The following is a 26,060-nucleotide window of genomic DNA, read 5'->3' as shown; positions in this document are numbered from 1 at the left end:
ATGTTCTGTGGAGTGACGAACCACACTTCTCTTTCTGGCAATCTGATGGACGAGTCTGGGTTTGGCGGTTGCCAGATGAACTGTACTTGCCTGACTACATTGTGCCAAGTGTAAAATTAGGTGGAGGGGGGATTATGGTGTGGCGTTGTTTTTCAGGGGTTGGGCTTGGCCCCTTAGTTCCAGTGAAAGGAATTCCCAATGCTTCAGCATACCAAGACATTTTGGACAATTTCATGCTCCCAACTTTGTGGGAACAGTTTGGGTTTGGCCTCTTCCTGTTCTAACATGACTGTGCACCAGTCCTGACCTCAATCCCATAGAACACCTTTGGGATGAATTAGAGCGGAGACTGTGAGCCATCTATCACTCTGTCTCTTCTCCACCAATAAGTTTACTTTTTCAAAAAGAAAAACTAATTTTGTGAACATACAAAATAATAAAAAAAAAACTTCATGAAAAGTTCATGAAATTTTATATAAGATTACTAAAGCAAATAATCTTGCCTTCTTCTCACACCATGTGCTCCTGTGACCATTTGTCAGAAAAGGACATCCCACCTTCAAGTGGTACTTGATAGTGACTCCCAAACTTTATTGGACTGTTCTTTGATACTTTTTCAAACATTCAAACTGGTTGCAATCATTTCACGAGTTCACACTTACAAATAAGTTAGATAGAATAAATGGTATGGCGTGCTGTCCGGGGAGAGGGCTCCGAGCTCGGATATTGGGCCCGAACCCAGAGTACTCCCCCCGTGTTGCTGGTTAGGAAGTAACCAGGCGAGTGTGAGGAGACGGGGTGGTGGAGGGATGCTGAAAAACTGTCGAGGAACATTGGTGAGTCAAATGAGTATATGGGTCTCCACTCATGCTGATTGGATAGACATGTTGATTACTGATTGTTGACAGCTGGTTGGAATGATGTGATAATTGGATCAATTATTTGAACGTGCTCCTCCCGAACTTTGTTAATAAAACATCATTTAAAGAAACATGTACCGAACATAGGGCTTAATAAAACGCTGTGCTGTAGAGGGTTAACATGATATTAAACAGCTGCCTGACTTTTCCATTTGTTGACATGATATGGTTAGACTCAGATGGTAAATAAATATATATTAAGCTTGGTGTCCACCCTAGAGATTACTATATTTATTATGAAACCATCATATTTAAAAATATGATATTAATTTTATCATATAATAAAATATATTTTATTGTTGCTACTGTAAATCTATATTATATTATTATGGGATCACATATGATTCCAGAATCTTTACTTTTCAAAATAATTTTGTTTCTGTATTTTTTTTTATATATATATATATATATATATATTTCTATATTAACATTATTAATGACAGTATATTTATTGAACAAAGATGAATACATATGTGTGTGTGTGTGTGTGTGTGTGTGTGGATTCGAGGAGTTTTTTGTATATATATATATATATATATATATATATATGTGTGTGTGTGTGTGTGTGTGTGTGTGTATTCGAGGTTTTTTTTGTATATATATATATATGTGTGTGTGTGTGTGTGTGTGTGTGTGTGTGTATTCGAGGAGGTTTTTTTATTTATTCTTTTTTAAGCTTTTTGAACATAGAGGTAGGCCTGTCACGATTATGAAATTTGGCTGACGATTAATTGTCTGTGTTAGGGCTTTGGTAATTATGCCGATTAATTGTCTGTTTTAGGGCTTTGTGCTTCATTCATTAAATAATTGTGATGAATTTAATCATTTGTAAGTTATCATTTTGCAGTGTAAGATTACAGTTAACACCTTCAAATATTAAATAAATATATTCAATAGCTATGACAATTTGTTTATTAAACTTAGTGAGTGTATAAATCAGCAGCAAAAAGTAATTTTTGAAAACATCTGCACAGTAATTTAATAAAATCTAAACATGTTAATAAAAACAAATGTGCACAAACCATGATAATATGATATGCTTCAAAACAGAGCGGAACAAAGCGCGTATGCGCATCGCGGGTGCAGAATGATGTGCTTAATGCAACATGGAGTCACAGTGCACAGCGCTGCACAAGTGCGCATTTAAAAGTTCACGGCACAAAGCGAAGAAATGTCGAGGGCACAAATCCTAGTGTATATCAGTCCAACAGTTTATTGATCATTTGTTTCTTCACAGTTTTAAACTCCAGTTATTGTGCGTCTGATGCCAATTCATAGTCCTTGTGCTGTGTAGCGAGCGAGTCATTTAGAAATAGCAAAAAACTCCAGCAAAATAAAGTAATTTTATGCAAATCCACAGCCCTTTATCTACAGATCAAACATTATAACGTCAATGTCACATTGGAGAAAGCTTTACCGTGTATCCTGTCGTAACCGGATGACGCGCGCTGTTTGAATGCTGAACGGAATGATTGACAGCTGCAGACGAGTTTGTGAACTTTAATTTAACAATGTAAATATACTACTGTCCCTCACATTAAGCTATGGAATGGCTTCAGATGACTTTAAATATTTCTGGAAAACGTAATTAGTGCTTGTCTATTTATTTTGGTCCATGACTCCCCCTTGTGCCGTAGGCCTATAAAAGAGCGCAATAATTGCGGTTGTCTGAAACAATCGCGGTTAGATCAAATAATCGCGATCAGACGGTTATTTAATTATCGCGACAGGCCTACATAGAGGTACGATAAAGGCATGATAGGCTATACAAATTTTATGTGGATAAAGACATATTTTGTACATGACGACACATGTCCTTATAAGGCCTAGAAAATATGTTGTTTTAACAACATAACATCTCGTTACTATGAGAAAAATATGACGTTTTAACGACATATCTCATTTTTACATAAAAATAATAATAAAAATAAAAAAAAACGACATGACATCTCGTTATTACGACATAATTGAGTGGAAAAAATAATGTATGTGTATGTGGCAACAATATATCTGAAATATCTGAATGCATACTTTAGGACCCAGAGGAACAGCTCATTTGCTCCATATAGAGCTATAAGGCCATCTAGTGTCAAGAGTCATGAAATATCATGTTATATTATTTATTTCCACAAGAGGTCGGCAAAGACACCCATTGTAAGATATTTTGAGCTGAATTAAAAGGGTTATGCATGAAATAGTGAGTTATTTTGAATGTAAGTTGAAAGAATGTGAGGAATGTGCTTAAATTAGTAAATTACTATTTATTTATTAAATCTAGTAATTTAAAGGTGAATAAAATAAAATATAACAAAACAATCTCCAAAAAAAAAAAAAAAACATTAAAAAAAAAGAAAAAATATTATCAAAATGAAATAAAATAAGCTTTCTGGACCAAAAAATAAATAAATTTGCATTTTGCCCCGTGCTGGTTTTGCCCCGTGTGTCTGTGGGGTAAAAGGCCCTCCTGGCCACATCATATATATAAGATCTTTAAACAAAACAAAACACTTTTGTGATTTATTTTCACACAAAATATTTTGCTCCATCAATGTTCAGCACAAACACATTTTTTTATGCAATCATACACTATGTTAGTAGTGAAAAGCACATTTTTCTTAAGGTGTGGCTTTAGCCCTGTTGAACCCTATATAGAATAGTAGTGTAGTGGTTTTTATTCTGCGGTTTATGGCACAGCAAAATATAAATGAAAGATTAATCTTCAACTTTTACAAAAAGCCAAATGTTTTTGGCTTTATCGATCTGATTACTGTTAACATTATCAGCTTTCAAGGATTAGATGTGAATCTGTGAAACTGTTTAAAATAAGTTAAATTGTACAATGTAAATATCATATATTATTGTGATGTAAATATCATATGATCTATGAAAATATGAATACATTTATGTCTTAAGTGTCTGTTTATGTAAGATAAAGAGAGTTGTTGATCATTTACTATTATAGTTTAATTTTAGTTTTAATTTATTGATTAATGTTTTTATGTTATGCATTTGGCTGTTGCATAAAGTTGTTCAGTAAAATCATTCTTTAATCAAAATATTTGTACATATTTTATTAACCTCAGTATAAGTTTAGGAAAAGGCAACAGATGTTTCAGAGAAAGTGAAGAGGCTGTGGATGAACAAGTGTGTGTGTGTTTCCAGCAGAGGGAGACAACATTACACAACTGATGTCACAAACATTAATTTCTCCCTCCCACCCAAGCGGCAACATTCTGATCTGAAAAATGAAGCCTACCCGGAAGTGCGAAAAACTGCAGTACATCGAAAATCTGCTAGAGGCTGGTCCCAAAAGGGAGCAAATGTCCATAGCCCCCATGTTAAAATGTCCGTTTTCACAGCATAAATTCATGTTTTTACAGGTTGGTCCCATGGACTTTTATTGTATTTTTAGATAGCTTCCGAGTGCCTGACAACTGTGAGGGGGGTGAATTTTTTTCTAACTCGTTAGTTTAGATCGTATTTAGATATAAAATGTATGACAATAAGGGCGTGGTTAACTTTGATTGACAGCTTGATTGACAGCTGACAAGGCAGCGCCACGGAGAATGACAACATAAGTAGCGCCATTTTTTAATACAGTTGACATATAATACTACTGTTTCTGTATCATGAAATGTAGTTTTAAGAGTTTTTCAGGCGAGAATGTAGTTGTTTAAAGCTCAGATCTGTGGTTTATTTAAAGATTTATGAAAATTTTATCCAGTTGATCCAGCGATGACCGGGCGCTCGGCGCTCATGTACCCCGCCTGGAGCAGCCTTTCCTCGGCTAGACGTTCTGAGGTTTGCCGCTGACTCTGACGTCTCTGTAGTGGTTAAACATGAGATATAATTCGTCTTGTCTATATCTAATGGGCGATTTTTGGTCTCGTGAATCTATAATTTTTTCCCTGGCCAATCGTTTTGGCTGAGGGGAAGTTTCATAACTTTATAAGCTATTTAACTTTACCGTTGTATGGTTAGACTAGAGCGCTGACTTGGTATGTTTGACTGAATTGTTTGCTTTATTTGTATAGCTTCTTATACCTTTTACTTATACTTTTATAATGGCTAATATTGATAAAACTGAAATTTAACAAAAAGAGACTGGGTTGAGTTTTGTCATTTTAAATTTTAATACAACGAAGATGATCTGTAGCCTAATGTTGTTTACTGCAAAATCTGTTGTTTAGTACAAATGCACATATTGCCTGGACCATAAAATGTTTAATATTTTTATATTATATTTAAAATGAAAAGAGGCAGGTTTGTGTTTTATATTTCGTTTTGTTATAAATAGGCAAATGTTATGTGCAGTGAATATAATCAATATGCGTTGCCTGAACCACATTTGTGTGGCTATAATGTTTAAGAATTATTTAAATGAAAACGAAAAGAGTTAGTATGGTGTTTTATAACATATTTCGTTGCCTAAAATATACACAGAGATAACCGGAATAGCAGAGCGAGCTGAGTGACGCGCGCTGCGTCAGAAGGTGGGCGGGGTTAGGATTTCCCAAGATTTTCCAAGATGGCGCCGCCAATACCCCCCATAAACGGATTCAAACCCGTTCTTCAGAAAGTCTATGGGTGACGTCACAGACGCTTTGTCCATATTTTTTACAGTCTATGCTCCCACCTCGTAAAAATAAAGCTTCTTTGTTTGCATCAATGTTTCCATGAGGAACCTTCAACATTCCCACTGCACGTTTCTTTATGGTTGAAAAAGGTTCTTTAGATTATTAAAATGTTCTTCACACTAAGAAAAAAAAAAGTTATTTTAAGAACTGATCTCTGGAAGGTTCTTTGAGGCTATTTTCAAGATGAATATGATTTTAAAGAGTAATTTAGTCGCAATTGAGTTCTGGTTGACTCTTAAAGGTTTGTTTGTCATGATCATGAATCAGAAGATGAAGAAGGAGGAATATTTCTAGGCTCCTTTATTGGTCATTTTTATGCTCCACAGAAAAACAAAATTGTGTCTTAAACATCCTCCACTCAGTAATTCAGTGCAAAACAATTGGTTAAAACAACAACAATAAAAAACTATAAAGTAAATAAAATAAATAGTCATAATTTTTAAAGGATTTATACACTCTTCGCGTGTCAGTCAAAAATGGCAGAAATTATTTTTTTTATATCAATGAAATTAACTATACTATATTTTAGTTTGCTAATGCTTTTTTTATTTCATCTTTTGTAATTTTTTGTGGATTTTATGGTACTAAATTATATTTACACTGTATTTATAATCCATTTATTCACCTGAACATTAAATTTCCAACTTAAACTGTGGTAAATCTTGAACACTGTAGAGCACAGAAGTTTGATCTCTTTTAAAAGACGACACTTGAAAAATGATTGCTGAAGTGAAACAAAGTTTTTAAAAAGTGAACTTAAAAAAAGTTACAGAAATTTAAGTTTATTGTCATGAAAAATGTGCAAAAATACTATTCAAAATTTTATGTATAGAATATATATTTTCAAAAACATGTTTTAAGCAACGTACGAAGAACGAGCCCCTGGAGTCATGCAGACATGATTCTCAAACTGGGTAAAGTGTCTTTTATTACATTATAGAAGAGAATTGTATACCTCTATCAATTCGAAGTGATCATTCATGACTCATAATCACTAAAGAACATCAAAAACTGCTGTTGATTTAATGAAATGAAATAGTGAGTCAGTGAGTTGAACTTGAGGTCTTGCTGCACTGTTTCATTCAACTGCATTTCTTCTTATGCAAAATATCTTTTAATTTAAAACTGCGGTTGCCTAAATATCATGTAACAATGGGTATGTAAAGTCTTCTAATATAAATACTAATTGATCAAGTTGCAAGATGCAAAACTACTGTCCAAGGCTAAAGTTTATTTTCACATTGTTATGAAGAAATCCCTCAGTAATGATTGTACGGGTATCACAGGATTACTGCGGATCCTTAAAAAGGATTCAATTAGTTTTTATTTTGTTTTTAATTTAAGGTAAGAAAAAGTCTTACAAAGTCTTATTTTTACTAATGAGAGGTCTTAAATTTTACATGATACTTTGACTTAGACATATCTAAATAATGGGGTCTTTCCCATGGATGAATTAACTTAACCCTTTCATGCATAGAGGTCACTACAGTGGACAGCTCTTAAAAAAGCATTTTCTTGAATTTGCACGGGTTTTGATGGCATAGTTGCACATCAACCTCTACAGTGGACCCTGGTGCATCATCCTATACATTGCAACCAAGTGGCAAGCCTTTGTGTTTCGATATATATATATATATTTTTTTTTCTCCAAACCAAGATAATGGTCAGTCAGAAATGCCAAGTTGCTCCGGAATATCCACCCATTCCTACTATCCTCTTGTAGATAAAAAAAAATATTACAGCATCAAGCAATATCTAATGAGTCCTATCACAGTTACATTTTCCAAGTTTTGATTTTAGATTGGGAGAAATCTGATTAATCATCTGTCCACTATAGTGGACCTCATGCATCAATGGCTATATTTCAGCTACAGTTCATACTTATACTGTGAATATTGTTTTTGAAAATACTTAATCTGCAGTGATTTTTTACTGTAAATAAATGTATTTGTATTATTAGAATGTTACTTTCATTGACATCAAAAAAGTTATGTGATTACATAATGTGACTTGTAATGCATTACTTTACTTGTGAGATCAAAAAGTAATCTGATTTCGTAATGCATGTTACTTGTAATACATTACTTTACTCGTAACATTAAAAAAATCTGATTAGGTAATGCATGTTACTTGTAATGTGCAGGGGTGTAACAAATTTCTTAGTTTTTTTATGGATACAATTTTAAGCATCCATAAGTCTATCAGTTTGGTACCTTGCTCTGCAATTCTTGAGACCTATCCAGTTAGTTTTCCTGAAACTGCATTCTCCAGTTTTAACGTAGTCACTACTGATTGTATTTCAAAATCCCTCGACCCAATCCCAACATCTGTTCTTAAGAGGTGTCTCTCTTCAATTAGTCCCCTCATTTGTAGCATTGTGAACACCTCTCTTACAACTGGTATTGTTCTAAAAGCCCTAAAGGTTGCAGCATCAAATATGCCCTTTCTGTCACGGTTCATGAATTCGCTGTCTCTTCCTCGTCTCGTGTGATTGTGTGTAGTGTGTGTGGATAGTGTGGGTGTGTCCTCAGATTACCGCTGATCATCAGCACCAGCTGATTCCACTCTACTCTCCTATATATTCTCAGTGACTGGTGTCTTGTGTTGTCAGATCGTTGTGGTGTTTACCGGTGTTGGTTCCTGTCCTGTTTGGCGCTCTCTCTTGTGGTCTTCGTTCCAGTTGGATTTGTCTCTTTGTGTCTTCGGTTCCTGACCAGTGTTGCCAAGTCCGCTTATTATAAGCGACTTTGGGCTTGTTTTTCTGTAAAGTCGCTTACAAATATTGGTAGTTGCGGGTTGCGGTTTTTTGGGCTTTTTTCTTAAGTGTAGTTGCTTATTTTGGGCTTGTTCCCAGTTCCATAATAAGTTGTCAAGCAGACATTGTCTATGTTAAACGTAGGAGTTTGTCTTGCCTGTTCCCTCTGTCCCTCCCCTTTCCCATACACACAGGAGAAAGCAGAGTTTTTCCCACCCACATCCTGCTTCTAATTGGCGCTGACCCAGATGTCAACGAGTACTAGCCAATCAGAGGCAGAGCAGGGCAGTCTGTTTTTATGGTTAGGAAAACGTCAGTGGCGTTTAAATGAAAATACGCGCGAGTTGCGACTGATGGTGAATGGACTGTAGGAGTTTTTGGAGGAACAAATGCCCGGGACAAAGTGAGCGAAATAGGGGAATAAATATAACACAGACTGGGAGAAAGAAAAAGGAGTAAAAGAATGGATTCAACCTGTCGTGGGGGATGACTCAAAAGCACTGTGCTATGTAGCGGACCTCGTACAACATGCTAGCACAGAAAAACAGTTTTTTAAAAATGCAGCACCGTTCTCCTCAATGAGGCTTCCGGACATTGGGTTCCATAGAAAAAGTCGCTTGTTTTGGGCTTGTTTTCACTGGCCTGGTTGCTTATTTGTCTCGCGAGATCTGGCAACACTGTTCCTGACGTCATCATCGCACTTCTGGATTCACAGACTCCTCATTCATCTGCCGTCCACCATTAGTGATGGCCAAATGAAGCGTTTCGAAGCATTATTGCTTTCTGATACAATTGTGTCGAAAATGGTTCATTACTCGAAGCTTCATTCAGATAGAAATTGCAGCACCATCTCCTGGTGAAGTAAATGTAATGCAACAAAGCTGACAACCATAAAATGCAAGTAGGCTTATATGTTAACGCCCCTTTTATTACGTGTTTACCGAGGCGATCAAAGCTGAAACAGTGTTAGTGCTGTGAAACTCATTTATGTAGGTGAATTTTACAGATACTGATGAATTTCATGTGTTCACCTTGATAATAAAACATTAAGCATGATGTGTGTGTGTGTAATTATTTCTTTAGACAAGGACAGAAGATCAGACCAGCTTAAAAAAAGTTGGAAACCATCACAGAAATTCTAATGGTTTCTATTAAAATACCAATAGGAACCATTGGCTTTTACCATTTAAACCACTACAGAATTCTTTTTTGTAGTGTGTTTGGGACATATTCCATTATGATTTAATGCCCCCACCAATAGAACCCAACACATATCAGTAGAGACCCACAGAGACCACTATAATTCCCATTACAACCAATAAAATTCCCATGAAAACCATTAAATCCAATAGAATTTCTGTAATGGTTTCTATAGTGTTTTTTTAGCAGGGCAGTATCATGTGTGAAAGCTTTATCTTGTTTAGCTGTGGGAAGCAGAACTCTATAACTTGTTAACTGGTGGGACTGATATTTTTGTATGTTGAAAAGGATGTGCTTGTGTAACTGGTTGTACTTGTATAATGAGGGTTTTTGAAGTTTCTGTCTGATGCATGTTTTTATGTAACAATGTTCATATGTTCTCTAATTAATAATAAAAAATAAAAAAAATGTGGCAGAGGGTGTGCTTTTGGGCACATGCAGAAGGCTTAGACAAAGTGATCATTAAATGGTACAGTTTTTATTCAGAAATATTATTTTCTCCACAGTCTTTGGTGAAAGGCGATTTCTCTTTTTTTAAAAACAATTTCACCAGCTTTAGCGACACCGACTACAGTACTACAACAACCCACGGTGTTGCCATGGTTTGGCTTCATTTTTATAAGAAAATCTGTCCTGGGTCCCATATTGTTTAGTGTTTATATGCTTTCTTTGGGGAAAAAGTATAGGAAATATGGTTTGGGGTATCACTTTTATGCTGATGATACTCAAATTTACATCAGTTCAAATCTGATCCTACTGTCACCTCTAAAACTCCCTCGGACTGTGTGCAGGAAATAAAAACGTGGATGCACCATATGTTTTTAAATTGAATTCTTCCAAGACAGATATTCTACTCATTGGCACACCTGCGGCTACTCACAAAGTGAGACATTTTAATTTGATTATGGATGATAGTGTTTTGTTTCCATCTTCTTATGCTCGTAACCTTGGTGTGATCTTTGACGCTCACCTAACACTAGACTCACATATTAAGAGTATTACAAAATCTGCATTCCATCATCTCAGAAACATTGCAAGAATTAGGCCCTATCTTACTCTGCCTGACGCTGAAAGGCTTATTCATGCATTGGTTACTTTCAGGATTGATTACTGTAATGCACTCTTTGGTTTACCTGCTAAATCTATAAAACGGCTGCAGTACATCCAGAATTCAGCAGCACGTGTGCTTACACACACTTCACCACGTCAGCACATTACAGGTATGCTTTATAGCTTGCATTGGCTTTCTGTTCAGTTGTGTATTGCTTTTAAAACTCTCACACTAACATACAAAGCTAAGCCCTTTCTTATATCTGTGACTTAGTCACGCGCCTTCCCGTTCCCTTCGGTCTACTGATTCACTTGCTCTTCAGCCTCCCTGCAGATTAAACTCTATGGGGGAGTTTATCTGTATACACAATACAACTCTTTATCTGTTGCTGAACACAGGTTATGAATGCACTTCCTCTTATTGTTAGAGATCCTCCCACATTAGCCAGTTTCAGGAAGTTGTTAAAAACTCATCTTTATAAAATTGCTTACCATATTTTCCGGACTATAAGTCGCTCCGGAGTATAAGTCGCATCAGTCAAAAAATGCGTCATGAAGGGGAAAAAAACATATATAAGTCGCACTGGACTATAAGTCGCATTTATTTAGAAATTTATTTCACAAAATCCAAGACCAAGAACAGACATTTAATCTGGAAAGGCAAGTTATTCAACTACACAGTAGCACACAGAACAACAGGCTGAGTAGGTATCCGGTGTGTTAACACAACACATTAACAGTTATTCAGCTACACAATAGCATAAAGAACGTATACCTGGGAGGCTGAATAGGCTAAATTAACATAAGCCAGTGAGTCCAACAAGCAAGTTACCAGTAAACAAGTTCACCAAGCACCCGCAATCTCATTCCACATCACTGAATCCATTGAATTTTCTTCATCCTTGGTGTCGCTTCTGAACAACTCCGCCATAGAGCGCCCTCTCGTGGCTGTAGACGGTAATGTTTTCATCTCAGTCTGAATTAATTTTGATATATAAGTCGCACCTGACTATAAGTCGCAGGACCAGCCAAACTATGAAAAAAAGTGTGACTTATAGTCCGGAAAATACGGTATATAGACTGTCATGATTAGTATTTTACTGTGTTGTACTGTAATAATTATTTTTGTATTACTCTTGTACTTCTGTATTTTATTTGCTTTCATGGTCTGTAGCGCTTTGGGTTTTAGAAAAGCGCATCATAAATAAAATGTATTATTATTATTATTATCATCATCCATCATATCTACTTGTATTGTGTTGTCATACTTGATTTTGTTATTATAAAATTTTTCCCCTTTGTCTCAGGCAATGTTTGCTGTGTTGTAATGTTTTGAACTTTGTGTTGAAACATTATTTAAAAAAAGAAATATTTTGAGCATTGCATTGTGAATGTTATTTACTCTATAAGGTATTTCTATATTGTTAGTAAATTAATCGTTTTATTCTTTAAGAATTTGCTTGAAGATTGGGACATAATGTTCCTAGAACAAAAAGTCCCAAATTGTATAAAAAACCCTGTAAAACCTGTGATTATATGGATTCAAAACTGCTCATGAGACTTCATGGTGGCTGTTTTAAGTATCTCAGTATCTTTTTATCAGTATATTTTTCTAGGGAGTTGCATTTGCTGGTTGCAAAAAAAAATTTGCACAAATTTGGTGCTCAACAAGGGAAATAATAAAAAGTCGGCACACCACGGCTCACGCCTGGTGGATTTCTAACTGTTTCTGGTGAAACTTCACTGAAGCCCAGCACACACAAATTGCAAACGTGAAATATATGTGTCAACGCGTCTTTGTTTTGTTTTCCTGGAAAAATGAGAAAACCTGTGGATGAACTTCATGACCTAGTATTTATATAATTTAATGTATATTTGTATATCTATTACTAAATGGTGAATTATTTAGTAATATTATGGTATTACTAAATGGTAAATTATCAAAATCCTTAGTCCTAATCTCAAGGGATCTTTTTTTTTTTCAGACTATTACAATTCCCTTTCGAGGGAACTCGCGCTGTCGAGAATCAAAAAATTGGGGAACACCTTCAGCATAACGCGTCTGAAGCCTGTATGGAACTAGTCCAATCTCGACTGGTGTTCCGTCATTACGTCACTCGTGATGTTGCATGTGACGGTGATGCGGAAGCTATAAAGGGACGCCGGATCACAACAGCATCAGCTTTCTGGTCTTAAGCAAGCGTTCTGTGTGACTGTTTTCTAACTCACTCAAGCACATATTTAAAAGACAAATAATGGCGAGTAAGGAGAAACTATTCAGGCAGTGTGTGTCCCCTTGCCCGCGCTTTTTGAGTGAGGCCCGAGTATGGTTTTCGGACATTATAGCTCTTCTAGCGGGCCCTCCGTGGCAAATCCCGATCAGGAGGGACCTTCTTTCTCAGGCCAGGGGCACAATACATCAACCTCGGCCAGAGCTGTGGAAGCTGTGGGTCTGGCCCCTGAGGGGGACCAACTCATAAATGCTGGTCTCTCAAGTGAGGTTGTTGAGACCATCCTAAACTCTAGAGCCCCCTCCACGAGGAAACTCTATGCATTAAAATGGAATGTATTCAACTTATGGTGCAGAGAACATCAGTTGGACCCAGTTTACTGCCCAGTGGCTTCGGTGCTGGAGTTCCTCCAGTGTCGCTTCTCTGATGGGCTCTCCCCATCCACACTTGGTGGTAGCTTTTAGTAAAAAAAAGTAGCTTTTCTGCTGGCTATTACGTCCCTAAAAAGAGTCGGGGACCTGCAGGCGCTATCCGCTGGGCCCTCTTGCCTCGAGTTCACTCCTGGCAGAGTGAGAGCTATTCTCCATCCTAGACCCGGCTTTGTGCCTAAGGTGTCGATAAATGTGACACAGTCTATAATTCTACAGGTATTTCATCCTCCACCGCATGTGTCGGATGATCAAGCTAGATTACATCTGTTATGCCTGGTCCTAGCTCTGGAGGCCTACGTGCACAGGTCTTTGGGCTGGAGGAAGTCGGACCAGCTGCTCGTGTGTTTTGGGTCACCTAAGAAGGGTTCCCCTGCTTCCAAGCAAACTATCAGCAGGTGGATAGTAGAGGCTATTTCCTCAGGTTACGAGGCGTGCAACTTGCCTTCGCCTCTTCCCTGAGAAGGGAACGAGACGCTGCGTCCCTCGGCCACACTTCCTGCGCTCCTGAGAATGACTTGCTTCGACCAATCAGAAGCTGATGCTGTTGTGATCCGGCGTCCCTTTGTAGCTTCTGCATCACCTTCACATGCAACGTCACGAGTGACGTAATGACGCAACACCAGTCGAGATTGGACTAGTTCCATAAAGGCTTCAGACGCGTCACGCTGAAGGCGTTCCCCAATGTGTCGACTCTCAACGCGGCGTCTCGTTCCCTGTTACAGTCTGTAATGTATTGTCATTATGGCAATGTTTCTTTAAGGGGTGCCTCAGCCTCCGTATTTGTTGTTATGACTCCTACTTTGTATGTGCACGTCAGCTCTCAGTAAAAAGAACAGCGAGTATGGCTCGGTACCGAAGCTCTGTGTCAGTCACATTATTCTACACAGTCGTGACCCGAGACGTTTTTCTCAGTTGCTTTGGCACATTTTTCTTCTTATTCTCTGAAGTGTAAGTTCGATTGTCACAACTGTTTGCTGGAACATCAGAACTCTATTGCGCTTCTGCACAACGTAGTAACTTACCCAAAAGTTGTCATTACAGGTTACAGTACTGCAGTGTGTGAGGCCACGTAAGGGCCAGAATATACTACTAATAGACTGGAAATAAAACGAAACTGCAATAGAATCATATCATTGTCAGTGTTCCACCAGCTCTGCACACTCCACCCACTCGTTCTCTCTCCCGGAATACCGATTCACCACACCTGCACCTCATCATCACCTCATCACCCACTCCCTTTATAAACCCACTGCACCGTCAGTTCACTGTCTATCTGTTTGTTTTTGTTTGTTTGTTTATTTGTTTGTTTGTTTAAAACAGTACAGAATAGCCAGTAACTCCCGTTCCTTACTCCAGTCCAGTGGTGGCGGTAATGCACAAGAAATAGTTGCTAACCGCCAATAAAAAAAGAAGAAGAAGAAGAAGTTCACTATCTGGTCTTGTCTCAACATATATATGGCGCTTTTCCACTACACAGTACCAGCTCGCCTCGGCTCACCTCGACTCGCCTCGGCTCGGCTCTGTTTGGTTTTCCACTGTGTAAAAGTTGTACCTGTACCTGCTTCCAGGTACTTTTTTTCGTACCACCTCCGGGGAGGTTCTAAGCGAGCTGAGGCGAGCTGAGGCGAGGCTAAAATGTGACGTGAAAACACGGCAGACTGCTGATTGGTCAGAGAGAATCGTCACTATTCACTGCGTCATCATTGCACGCGCCAGACGGAGTATCCTGAATAAAAAACAGCAAAAACAAAAACATCCAAAAACAGCATACACTCGATTTCCTCCATTGTCCTGTGTGTGTGGGTAGCGGGTGTGTCTCGCGCGTCTCGCGTAAAAGATTAAGTCACGGCAGTTTCCTGCGGCGTCGCTATGATGACCAGGTACTATTGTGGAGGTACTATCTGCCAGAGGTGGGAGTAAGTCACACATGTTCAAGTCACAAGCAAGTCTCAAGTCCCTATACATCAAGTCTCAAGCAAGTCTAAGTCGCAGTACACACAAACCAAGTCAAGTCAAGTCAAGTCAGTGGTTCACTTCAAGCAAGTCAAGTCGAGTCTTGCTAAGGGTCAAGTCAAGTCGAAGTCAAGTTACTATACCAAACAAAAAAAAGTAGTTTATATTGGCCTCAAACTTATTCATTTTTCCCTCAAAAATGATTACCTTTCTTATACATTTATATCATAATATTCATAGAATTTATTAGCATGCATTTATGATTATCAAAATTTGGAATAATTATTATTATTATAATAACAATGATACAAAATGTTTTGAAGATAAAACATTTGAAGGTAAATTCACAAGTGTGATGCATTAATTACATTGGTTTCATAGTAAATGTCATAACAACTGATTTGTTTAAAATGGCAAAATCGTTCTGGAACTAAGCAAACGAATTTGTTCAGATGCTCATAACTCTTTCTGTGGCTTGTTTGGAACTATTGTCATTGGAGAAATAGAGCAAAAACAGAGAATATTTGGAATATTATGTCTAAAATGTCACATCAAAATATTCACTCTTTGTTTACTGAACTGTTTTATAAAATCCTTATCACATTTGCAATCGCGCCAATATTCTGGAAATATTTTGTTAATATCACATGCTATAATTATAAAAATAACTCATACTAGGGCATTTTTTATATTAATTCTGCTGGCATTTTGTACCCAACCCCCTGATAACATCTGACCCTGCATTAAGAGAAACATAAAACACGACAAAACATTAACAGTTTTCTATGTTGTTTTTCGTCATTGGAAAGAACGACATATTTGGCTTTAAAGCATGATTTGAAAGAAATGTGGCAAATGTTATACAAAACATATGCCATCATTAATTATCATTTGGATATTGACAACATTAAGCTACATTTGAAAACATAATTGTGTATAAAGAGGCATGATGACCAGTCAAATTAACTATAACAAACAGGTTAAACAAGCCATATCTCACTTTTAGACGTGGTGAATGAAGTTCGACTGTTCGAGGTTGTGATGGTCGTCCGATATCCCTTGCCAGTTATTATGCGTACAGCAAATCTTCTTGTATGAATATGGTCAATTTCTAGTGTTTATATCCAAAAAGAAACGATGCTGGGAGATGTTTTTGTATTTAGCGCGCTCACCGCGATGTATGGCTGAGTCCCAATTTGCATACTATCCGTCCTAAATAGTATGCGAAACTAGAATTAGTACGTCCCAAATCGTAGAATGTTGAAATGAATATTCCCAAGATACCCGGATGGTCTACTATTTCCGGTTAGAATTCAAAGTGCAGATCAATGCACACTCTAACGGCTAATATTGCCCACAACCCATTGCGTGCGGGAGAGAGGAGCTTTGTGGTGATGGTGGTGATGTAAACATGGCAGCCGGTGTGGTGAACAATCGTGTCCGATTGAAGAGATGAATCCGAGCTGCGTCAATAGCAGAGGAGAAAGACTGCGAAATTTAAAAATATGACTATTTTTTACACACCGGATGCATGAGCGGAGATGCGCCACAGTTTTTAAGTGTAAGAATTCAAATGTTTAACCCTAAATAAAGTTATATTTTATTGTCTCGTAATATTAATGGGTTTATGTTGTGCCAAAAAAGTACCGTGTTTATCTTGTAGGGTAAATAAAAAGGCTCTAGTACAGTGTCATGCAAGTGTCTTTTTTTATGTATTTATTTTATTGTTTCTGTCTTAGATGTATACCTTAGCCTACTATAAACTCTTATGAAAATAAACACCTTTTACTACACTAACCATAGTTTAACCACACTGACTTATTTGTAGTAATACTGTGGCTGTACAAATGTTAACTTTATCAGTCCAACCAAAGAAACATGGTTACTACACTTTTACTATAGTAAAAGCATGGTTCATTTTCATCTGGGTATTTTTGAGTATTATACAGAAGTATAAAATACGTTAAACAATAGTCATACTATAAATTTTAAATATTTTAACTCAGAAAATAAGTAGCTTTCATTAAGTTACACACATTGCACATGAACGTCAGAACCAGCCGCCTCACAAACGACCTGCGTTTGGTTGATCTACGACGGCGACGTCCTGCTTCACTCCTCAATTTGGTAGGACACATTGTAAATGTATTGTGGAAAAAAAAGATGGGAATAGTAAATACAATTATATTGGACATATAATAATGAATGAAACGTAAAATGTTTTGTTAACAGTCGCGGTGTGTGTAACTAGGCAACCACGTTCTCGTTCACGTTGCATGACGTCATCGAAGTATGTCCCAGAACATGCATACTCTTTTGCTACACACTCAAAAGTATGTACTTTTTCCTCACAAAAAAAGTACATACTTTTAGGTTGTAGTATAAGTAGGCGAATTGGGACTCAGCCTATGTTTTTTCTGGGCTTGTGCAGCGTCACGCAATCGCGCAGAATCTGATGACTGGCGTCAATGGTTCCGTTGCTTTCATTTTGTTCAGCAATTGATGTTGCGATGATTTATATAAAAATGTATATTAAGTCATTCTCGAGTCATACATTTCAAGTCAAGTCTCGAGTCATTGGATCTCAAGTCAAAGTCAAGTCGAGTCATTTTATTAATTTAGTCAAGCAAGTCTCAAGTCCTTAAATTTGCGACTCGAGTCTGACTCGAGTCAAGTCATGTGACTCGAGTCCCCCATCTCTGCTATCTGCAATGGAAAACGGAGCGAAAAGTGAGTTGAGTCGAGTCGAGTCGAGCTGGTACTGGTAATGGAAAAGCGCCAATAGATGCACAAGACTCACTCTAAAGACTTACCCGAGCTACCTACCTGTGATCATCCTCTTCAGTCTCCTATTCCTGTCTACCATCTGCCATCTCTGCTGATCAACATCATCGTCCGTTCTCCGCTCTGGTTTTAATCTCTACCTGCAAAGACATTCATATTACTCATTCAGCTCAGTTCATTTATCATCTCAGTACTGCATTACCTACCTTAACATCAGCTGGTTCTGTGCTTCTGTTCTCAATAAATCATTGTTGATCTTACTCCCCTGCCTGAGTCTTCACTAAACCTGACAATCATGTTGTGTATATATAATGTGTAATGCTTATTGTTAAAAATACATAGAGCATAATGTTTTTATTTTATTTCTATGAATGCTGTGTGTGTTACCATCCATGATTCACACTGATAATACTGTGGCAGTTTGTTTAATTTTTACATTGATTATTTATGGTAACAACCAAGTCATCTGTGTGTAAACAATTTCTATAAAATGAAGTGCTGACATTGAAATGGAGCTATAAGGTCCAGTTTGTCTTTCCCGCACATCATTATGACGGTGAGACTCAAACACTTACAGATTTGAGAAGAGCTCTGCTTTTAAAACACTGTTTTACAGTAAAAACTTACTTTTCCCTGTTTAACTGTTTTCAACATTGATAATGTTTCTTGAGCATCAAATCCTCATATTAGAGTGATTTCTGAAGGATCATGTGACCCTGAAGACTGGAGTAATGATGCTGAAAATTCAGCTTTGAATCACAGGAATAAATTACTTTTTACTTTATTCACATAGAAAACAGATAATATAAATTGTATTTTGGACACACACGCACACACACACACACACGTATTCATTTAAGTAAGCAGTAGTTCTTTATCTCAGATTCTCTAAACTGTTAAACATTGCTCTGTATTTTGCCAACTAAATACAATAAGGAAAAACGTTATGGTTTTGTGGGTCCATTTTAAAGTGATAGTCATCAAAGAGTAAAAAACTGTATTAGCCTAAACTGGTGTAAAGACCAGCCATTGGGCGAAGGTATAATGCGTGTATGTCTGTTCAGTGCTCCGGTGAAGTTCACTTTATTTATTAGAATTTAGTTTCAATATTACTTTAGCTCTACGCTTAATCTGACTCCAATCTCAAATGATAATCAAATTTAGATTGTGTTTCTTATTAGAAAATAATCATAAATTTTGATTGTCATTTAGATCTTTGATTATTCTGAATATCCCTATTTTCAAATATTTATTCATTAGGACCCGGTATTGCTTTGAGACGTCACGTCGTGAATGTGCACTCACGATCACAAACTTAGCCAGTTCTGAAATAGTCAGAGGATGCAGTGCGAACTATTTTACCCTTAAGCGGCCGCTCTCTGCTGACTCATAACAAAAGGTGTACTTTTTTTAATAGTCGCAAAATGCAGCGTGCTGAGTCAGTGATAGTCAGAAATCGGAAGGTCTCCTTAATGATGTGCCCCATGCTCCATTCATCAGTGCCTTCGGTTTGATCTATCCTGGAAGAGATTTGCGGGAACACCAGACTACACATTAATCTTCTTACAGTGGTGTGTGAGTGTGTAAGACTCGGGAAAACACTGACACAGTACAGGTTCACACAGACTGCTCTGCCACTTGCCATTATATACCCAGACCAGAACAAAAGGCTTGTACAATATTTTTTAGAGTTGTTTTGGGTCAATTCATGGACCCCAGGGGGTGACACCTGGTTTCGGGGGAGAGGAGAGAATCAACAGATATCTTGAAGAGACATCACTCAAAGAGGAGAACAGAAGTTTTCAATCTTTCTCATAATACCAATGACTGCAATGAAATTAAGACCATTTTACCAATCGCACTGAGACATTTAAAATGATACCAAACATGAAAAGGAAAAACAAATAGATTCACAAGATACATCATATGTGATATATAGACATACTCAGTGAACTTTTAGTGACTTGAATCAGGGGGAGAGGAAGGGAGGAGGGAGAGGGCGATGCAGAGATAAGGAAGGAGAAAAGTTTGGACAAGAAAATGTCCTGTGCTCTTTCTCTGCGATCTTCTGTCCAGGGTGTGTTTTATTGCTTTATTGCAGGGTGAGTTTTATCTCAGCTTTTGTCTTAGCAGGAAAATCAATTCTTACACTGGCATATGTTATTCACTCATTGTCTGCTCTGTTGTGTCCTTATTTATCTGTAATAAATCAGTTTTTTCACAGGAACTAAATATTACAACATCTCCCTAGTAAAACTCCCTTTGATGTGATTACATGGAATTACAATGACGACTGATGTCACGTGATTTTGGCAGCATAAATAGTGGACCAGAATCAATCTGTGAGACAAACTGCCTGATAATACAGTTTATTTCATCCAGGCTTTGATCCCCAGCACAATGACTACAGCAATGCCAGAACATGGAGAATGGAGCACAGAGGAGCTCGTCACTGAAGACGTGAAGAAGTTCTGCTTTGAGGTAGGAGACAGAAAATCACTCATGCATTTTTAGTTAAAACACAGTCTAGTAAAATGATCTATTTTGGTGCTATAAAATGTGTGGGGAAACTTATTTGTTGTCATATTTAAAAGAACTGTTTTACTTTTCACTCAAAGTCACAATATTTTTTACATGATTTTTCTGGTATCCGAAGGATAGGCGTCACATAACTCCATAGAGACTAATTAAATTAATCTTTTTGAAAAAATGATAATAATATAGATGAATATAAAATGTGATTTTTTATTTTATTCAGATGAAGCCAGAAATAGAGAAGGAGGTTGGAGCCAACTTAGATTTTTTCACTCCTTTAACCTGTAGGCGTCTGAGTCTGATGGGAGGAACACACACTCTGGTCAAGGTAAGTCTGTGTTTTATTTTTTATGGATTTTGAGCTTATGATTTCATCACTGAAACTCCAAGGCACAATTTGTATGTTTCTATTATCATCACGCCAACTGTGGCAGTGTGTCCTAAACGGGTGCGAAGTGTCCAGTAATTTTTCCGTCCTCTCTGAAAGTCAAAATGCATCAAGTCACTGTATAAAGTTTCACTGCATTTGGAGCCTATAAGAGAAAACTTCTCTCACCGTTGTAGCGTTGATGGACACTCAAACCTCTGCAAGAGATCTCTGTCACTGTCGCAGAACCCGCAGAGATGTGCTTGCTGTCATGGAAAATAAATGTGTTCAGGTCGCTATCAATGTGAACAGAGTTTACATGGAAGAGATCATATAAATTCATCTCTCTCTCTCTCTCTCTCTCTCTCTCTCTCTCTCTCTCTCTCTCTCTCTCTCTCTCAGGTGTACGTTGGAGCAGATAAGTGCGTTCATGCGATTTTATCTGTAATTATCATCCCTGAAATGCCAAAGAGTGTGTCTGGAGTCCAGTGCCCTAAAACCGCCAGTGATCCTCTGATCCCTTTTGAATTTAAAAAGTAACAGCATGCAGAATATAGTCTGTCTGATCTAACAACAGACACACAATGAGCTGCCATACTGTACAGAGGAACTATTGAAAACTGCTTCATTCATCAATATTAAACTCCGGTGTCTGTGTCAGTTTATGAACAACACCAATTCACTTCACTTTACTAAAAATATTGCTGAAATAACTGAACATAAATATTTCTCTATCCCAAATTGTCAAAAATAGTAAAAGAAAAAAGCTGCTTTTTAAAGGGTAACTAAACCCTAAAACAACTTTTTTAGTTAATGATCTGTAAGACTGGGGCTTCTTTAGTGCTGTTCATTGATTTAAGTAAATTTTTTGACATTTGGGTATAAAGTGTTTTAATTCTAGAATATATGGTGTAAAAACGTCTGAGTGCTGCCCTCTTCAGGTTGAACGGTGGCTACTGCAGTTGAATTTTGTACATGGGTGCATTTTCAATTTCTGGGTGCGTCAGACAGAGTTACGCCACGCACGGAGATGAAAAGGGTATGTATGGACTTATCTAACTCTGGGGGATACGGTGAATAAGCTAAAGTCCCAAAAAGTCGGCGTGTTCCTTTAAGAAATATGAAAAAAGAAACTGTAAAATGTCTACTTTTGTATGTGTCCACTTACAATCGAAACAAAACATTGTGCTTTTGTATAATAAAGAAAATAAACAGGGTGTGCTTTCTGCCTCTCCGTCTCAGTGAACTTTTTTTCTGAAGCACGTCTCTAAACTTAAACAAAACTCAGCGAATACTAGTCACACAGGCATAAGCAATATATCTGTAAACATTTAAGTCTCTGCTATTAAATTATCTCATTCAAAACGAAAACAAATATTCTCTGTTTATGTAATCTGTATGAAAAGATAGAGATGTCAGTCGTTCTCATGGCAACTCATTATCTGCTAATGTGAATACGCCTACAGAGAGCATGCGCTATTGAAACGCGGGTGTCAGGTGCTCGCCCCCCTCGGTTCGTCCCCTCTTATCTCCACTGGGCTCTGCCCACTTTTCCAGCATTTTTCAAATATTGCCAGTGGGTGGAGTCAGGCTCTGACCAGGGGTTGAGTTACCCTTTAAAATAAAGTGAAAAATTTGAAATCAATTTTCCAAGTCAAACCTATTGGTCCTCTTAAGATGGTGATGATCAGATGTGGGACATTTATTGTCTCGAAAATTTGAGATCCAATGCTTTGGATTTTCTTGTAAAAAAATGTTATTGTAAATATTAATAATATTATTGTTTAGATTGATAAGTACATTTCATTACTTATAATGGGAAAAAGTTTGTTTAACAAAAATGCCAATTAAAGTCTTATCATATGGGACTCTATCTGCGTCAAAATAAAAAAATCAGCCCAACTAACGTCAAAGCTTCTTATCACGTTGCAACCAATTCTCGCTCCCAAGGCGTCAAAAACTGAAGCATGGTCAAGCGCCCCCCAGAGTCACAGTGAAGACCCTCTGCGTCTGTTTGCCCCTCTGCATCACTCTATGGACGATTTGGGAACTCCATTGGGAACTCCATTTCCCATTCAATGGGAAACCTGTGGCGTTAACAACAGACACAAATTTTATCAGTAGGAAATTGCGCTGAAGAAGTCTCATATTGAACACATCACGATATTTGGCATCAGTTCACGTGTGCCATATGTTGGTAAGTAGTCGTAAATACGCTGTCCAAAACACTTATTTTACCTGGTCAAAAACAGCTCTGTTTTCAGCATGCCGTTTAAGTGCATGTGTCTTTAAATGATAATGAGCTTTGCTCACCCCGCCCCTCTGTTCTGTGCGTACACCGTTTGTTATAACCATAACACAATAAAATTTGTAAAGCAGTCTGGTGAAATGATTCGCACAAACATGAAAGCATTGCTGTTGATCGTGGGGAATATTCCCTTCGAAAACAAACTCAGCCACTGCGTCTTCAGCGGTTCGGATTTAGGAACATCAAAATGATGCTGTGTTCCTTATTACACCCAAGAACAGATCACCACAATCGCTTAGACACCATCAGACAGTGCTCCAGCATATCAACAATGACCGCGCCGGTCCGTGCTGACTTTGATTGACAGCTCGCTCAGGAGCGAGGGCGGGTCTGTGTTGAAATGCTGCTGTCAATCAACAATCGTGGGAGGGGCGTCCAACCAACGGCTTGATTTAGGAGATGGGAAAACATATAAGAAGATTATAAAAAAACACGGGAAGGATTTTTATCATTTTATGATGGTTGTGTACAGGCACTGCCAACACACATTTCAGTATAATCAACTTGTAAAAGTGCATGTACCATTATATGACCCCTTTAATAAATTGTTTTGCTCACATCAGGTGCACAGTGGTTAAAGACTCCATGTGTTTCAGAGAAGACAGCTGTCTATACCCTCACCAGTCAGCACTTACACTGCAGTACACACTATGGTGTTCAACACCTGTTATAGATGAGTAAACGCATGAATAAATCATTTACAACACTTTCTGCATCTCCTAATCTAAAGTGTAAACTATTCATCACTTGTAAATGTGTTACACTTACCTGTAAATGATCTGTACATGTATTTAAGGCATTTACAACACTTTTTGCACCCTCTAATTTACATACATACATACAAAAAAAAACAAAAAACACATTTATTAAACATTTATGAAACGCATATTCATGTTTTGTAAATAATTAGTTAATCATTTACTAATCACTTGTAAATGACTTGTAACAGAATTTACAAAACACATAAAATGTTAGTATATCACTTGCTAATAATTTATGAATGTTTGGTAAATGATTAGTTCATCATTACCACTTATAAATGACTTACAACTGAACGTTATTATAAAGTGTTACCGAATAAGGAAGAAGGAAGGGTTGGTGCTAGACAGTCTTTTGACCGTGAAAAGGATCGAATTCATGTTATTGGACGTGAAAAAGTTTATAATCGTTTTTTTTTTGTGTGTGTTTTATTTCTGTTAAAATGTAACCTGACAAAAAAAAAGTAAAGTTTACAAGACAAATTATGGATTCACGCGTCAAATCCTTTGTGCTACACCCTTGTGGAAATGGTGAAGAACGAAAAACGTCTTAGATCGCCATTACAATATTATTACAGATAAATACATTTTTAACTTAAATTAATTATTTAATTAAGTTGATTTGTGGCCCATCTGTAAGATTATACAGCAGATTTGTTTATTTTGTTATCCTTTTTTGTGTTGTAGTGAAGAGTTTTGCTCCTCATGCTAATCAAACACACCTAACCGAGATGTTCAGGGTTACTTGTAAACTACAGGAATGAATGTGTGGATTTTGAAATAAACTGCTTCTTATGTAATGAGTGATTATAATCAAGGTATTAATCAATATTTTTCCTTCTAAATATCACATGAGTTGAATGACTTCTCTAAGCTTATGAGATGTTGAGTACTTATGAGTACTTTGTTATAGAAGTTACCAGTTTGATTACTGAAATGATATTTTCATGTATTCTCTAAACCTAGAGCACCTTTAAATATCTGAGCGGTGACTGAAGCTGATGTCAGGAATGCAGGAACAGTGCTTGCTCATTTAGCCCAGCTTCCCAAAAAGAAGTATGGACTTCTTTAACATGTGTCAATACATCCATCTGCTTTTCTAGGGTACCCTGACGACTATAAGTCACAGGGTCATTGAAGTCTAGGGTTTAAGGGACCATTTGTTTGTTAAAGCTTTACTAAACTGCGTTATATTAAAGTGTAGCTCTCCTTGAGAGAAAGAACGCATTATCTTGATGTCTTGAGATGACTCTCCTGTTTATAGTTAGAGCCTGGCCAAATCCAACCTTGGAAAAGCTGTGTGTCGGTGTGTGTGTTAGTCTTTTGGTTACAGGTTAAGAAACCACTGGCATTATTGGAGATTGACTGAGTTGTTGTTCGGGACATGTTGTCGCCCAGAAACCCAAATCTGCGACCTGGACGGTCATGACGTGCCTAAAATTACTATGTTTATCTTTTTCTTAGCCAATGAGAATCATTCAACCTGAAGCAAGGACGTAACTTAGACCTTGGTGAAGGGTAAAACTGCAGTGTGTGTGTGTGTGTGGTATGATCTTTGTAACTGTAAGCGGATTGGCCTACGAACTTGAGTCTTGAAGCTGACTTCTGCCTGATGAAACTACAAACCATCTTCAGTAAAACTTTTCTTTAATTTATTATAATTCTGACTCGGGGTCTTCATTCATCATATCTGGTTCTGTTCTTTGACTGTAAAACCCCTTACAGTGTGTTTGAGCTGAACTCTGCAGAAAGTTAGTTCTTCAGGAGTTGAACAACCCTGATTATTATTAGACTGTGTGTTGAATCATGGGTTTGACAAAATCACTTTTAACACTTAAATGTCCTCATATCAAGTTCCTTATCAGTTTTCCTTTGACTCAGGGCTGTTGATTTACAGTTGACTCTTGATATGAGAAGCGTATCATCATAACCAGTGAGCAACTGCACATCTGCATTACTAGTTTTTTTTACTATTATTTTTAGTTTTTTAATATTGTCTCTAATATGCACAAGCAAAAAACATGAAAAAAGCGAGTATTTGCTTTATAGACCAAACCTGTAAAAAAAAAAAAAACGCTATCTTGTAAAAAAAAAATATATATAGTAAAAAAAATTACATGTAAGCCTTGCC

At 37.3% G+C, this 26,060-nt stretch overlaps 2 protein-coding genes across 2 annotated transcripts in view; one reads left to right on the top strand and one right to left on the bottom strand.

The window, feature by feature from the left end:
* The window catches only part of LOC311094431 (nuclear factor 7, brain-like), an 85,653-nt gene that overhangs the window by 45,659 nt on the left and 13,934 nt on the right, over positions 1 to 26,060 (bottom strand). The gene's annotated exons all lie outside the window — the stretch shown is intronic.
* LOC311094442 (uncharacterized protein) lies at positions 20,335 to 21,496 on the top strand. Its single transcript, XM_084132404.1, has 3 exons — positions 20,335 to 20,442; positions 20,720 to 20,824; positions 21,266 to 21,496. Exons 1-3 carry the CDS (start codon positions 20,362 to 20,364, stop codon positions 21,401 to 21,403), a joined length of 324 nt encoding a protein of 107 aa, XP_083988530.1. The 5' UTR covers positions 20,335 to 20,361; the 3' UTR covers positions 21,404 to 21,496.

The sequence above is a fragment of the Abramis brama genome, assembly GCF_963993115.1.
Source record: "Abramis brama genome assembly, chromosome: 13".
Lineage (NCBI taxonomy): Eukaryota > Metazoa > Chordata > Actinopteri > Cypriniformes > Leuciscidae > Abramis > Abramis brama.
The sequence above is the reverse complement of the archived record's forward strand: the minus strand, read 5'-3'. Positions and strand labels throughout refer to the sequence as shown.

Excerpts from the sequence above, each read along its gene's own strand:
- LOC311094442 (XM_084132404.1), top strand. The coding sequence starts at position 20,362 with ATGACTACAGCAATGCCAGAACATGGAGAATGGAGCACAGAGGAGCTC. Across the intron at positions 20,443-20,719 it reads TGAAGAAGTTCTGCTTTGAG|ATGAAGCCAGAAATAGAGAA; the intron begins GTAGGAGACAGA and ends TATTTTATTCAG. Across the intron at positions 20,825-21,265 it reads GAACACACACTCTGGTCAAG|GTGTACGTTGGAGCAGATAA; the intron begins GTAAGTCTGTGT and ends TCTCTCTCTCAG.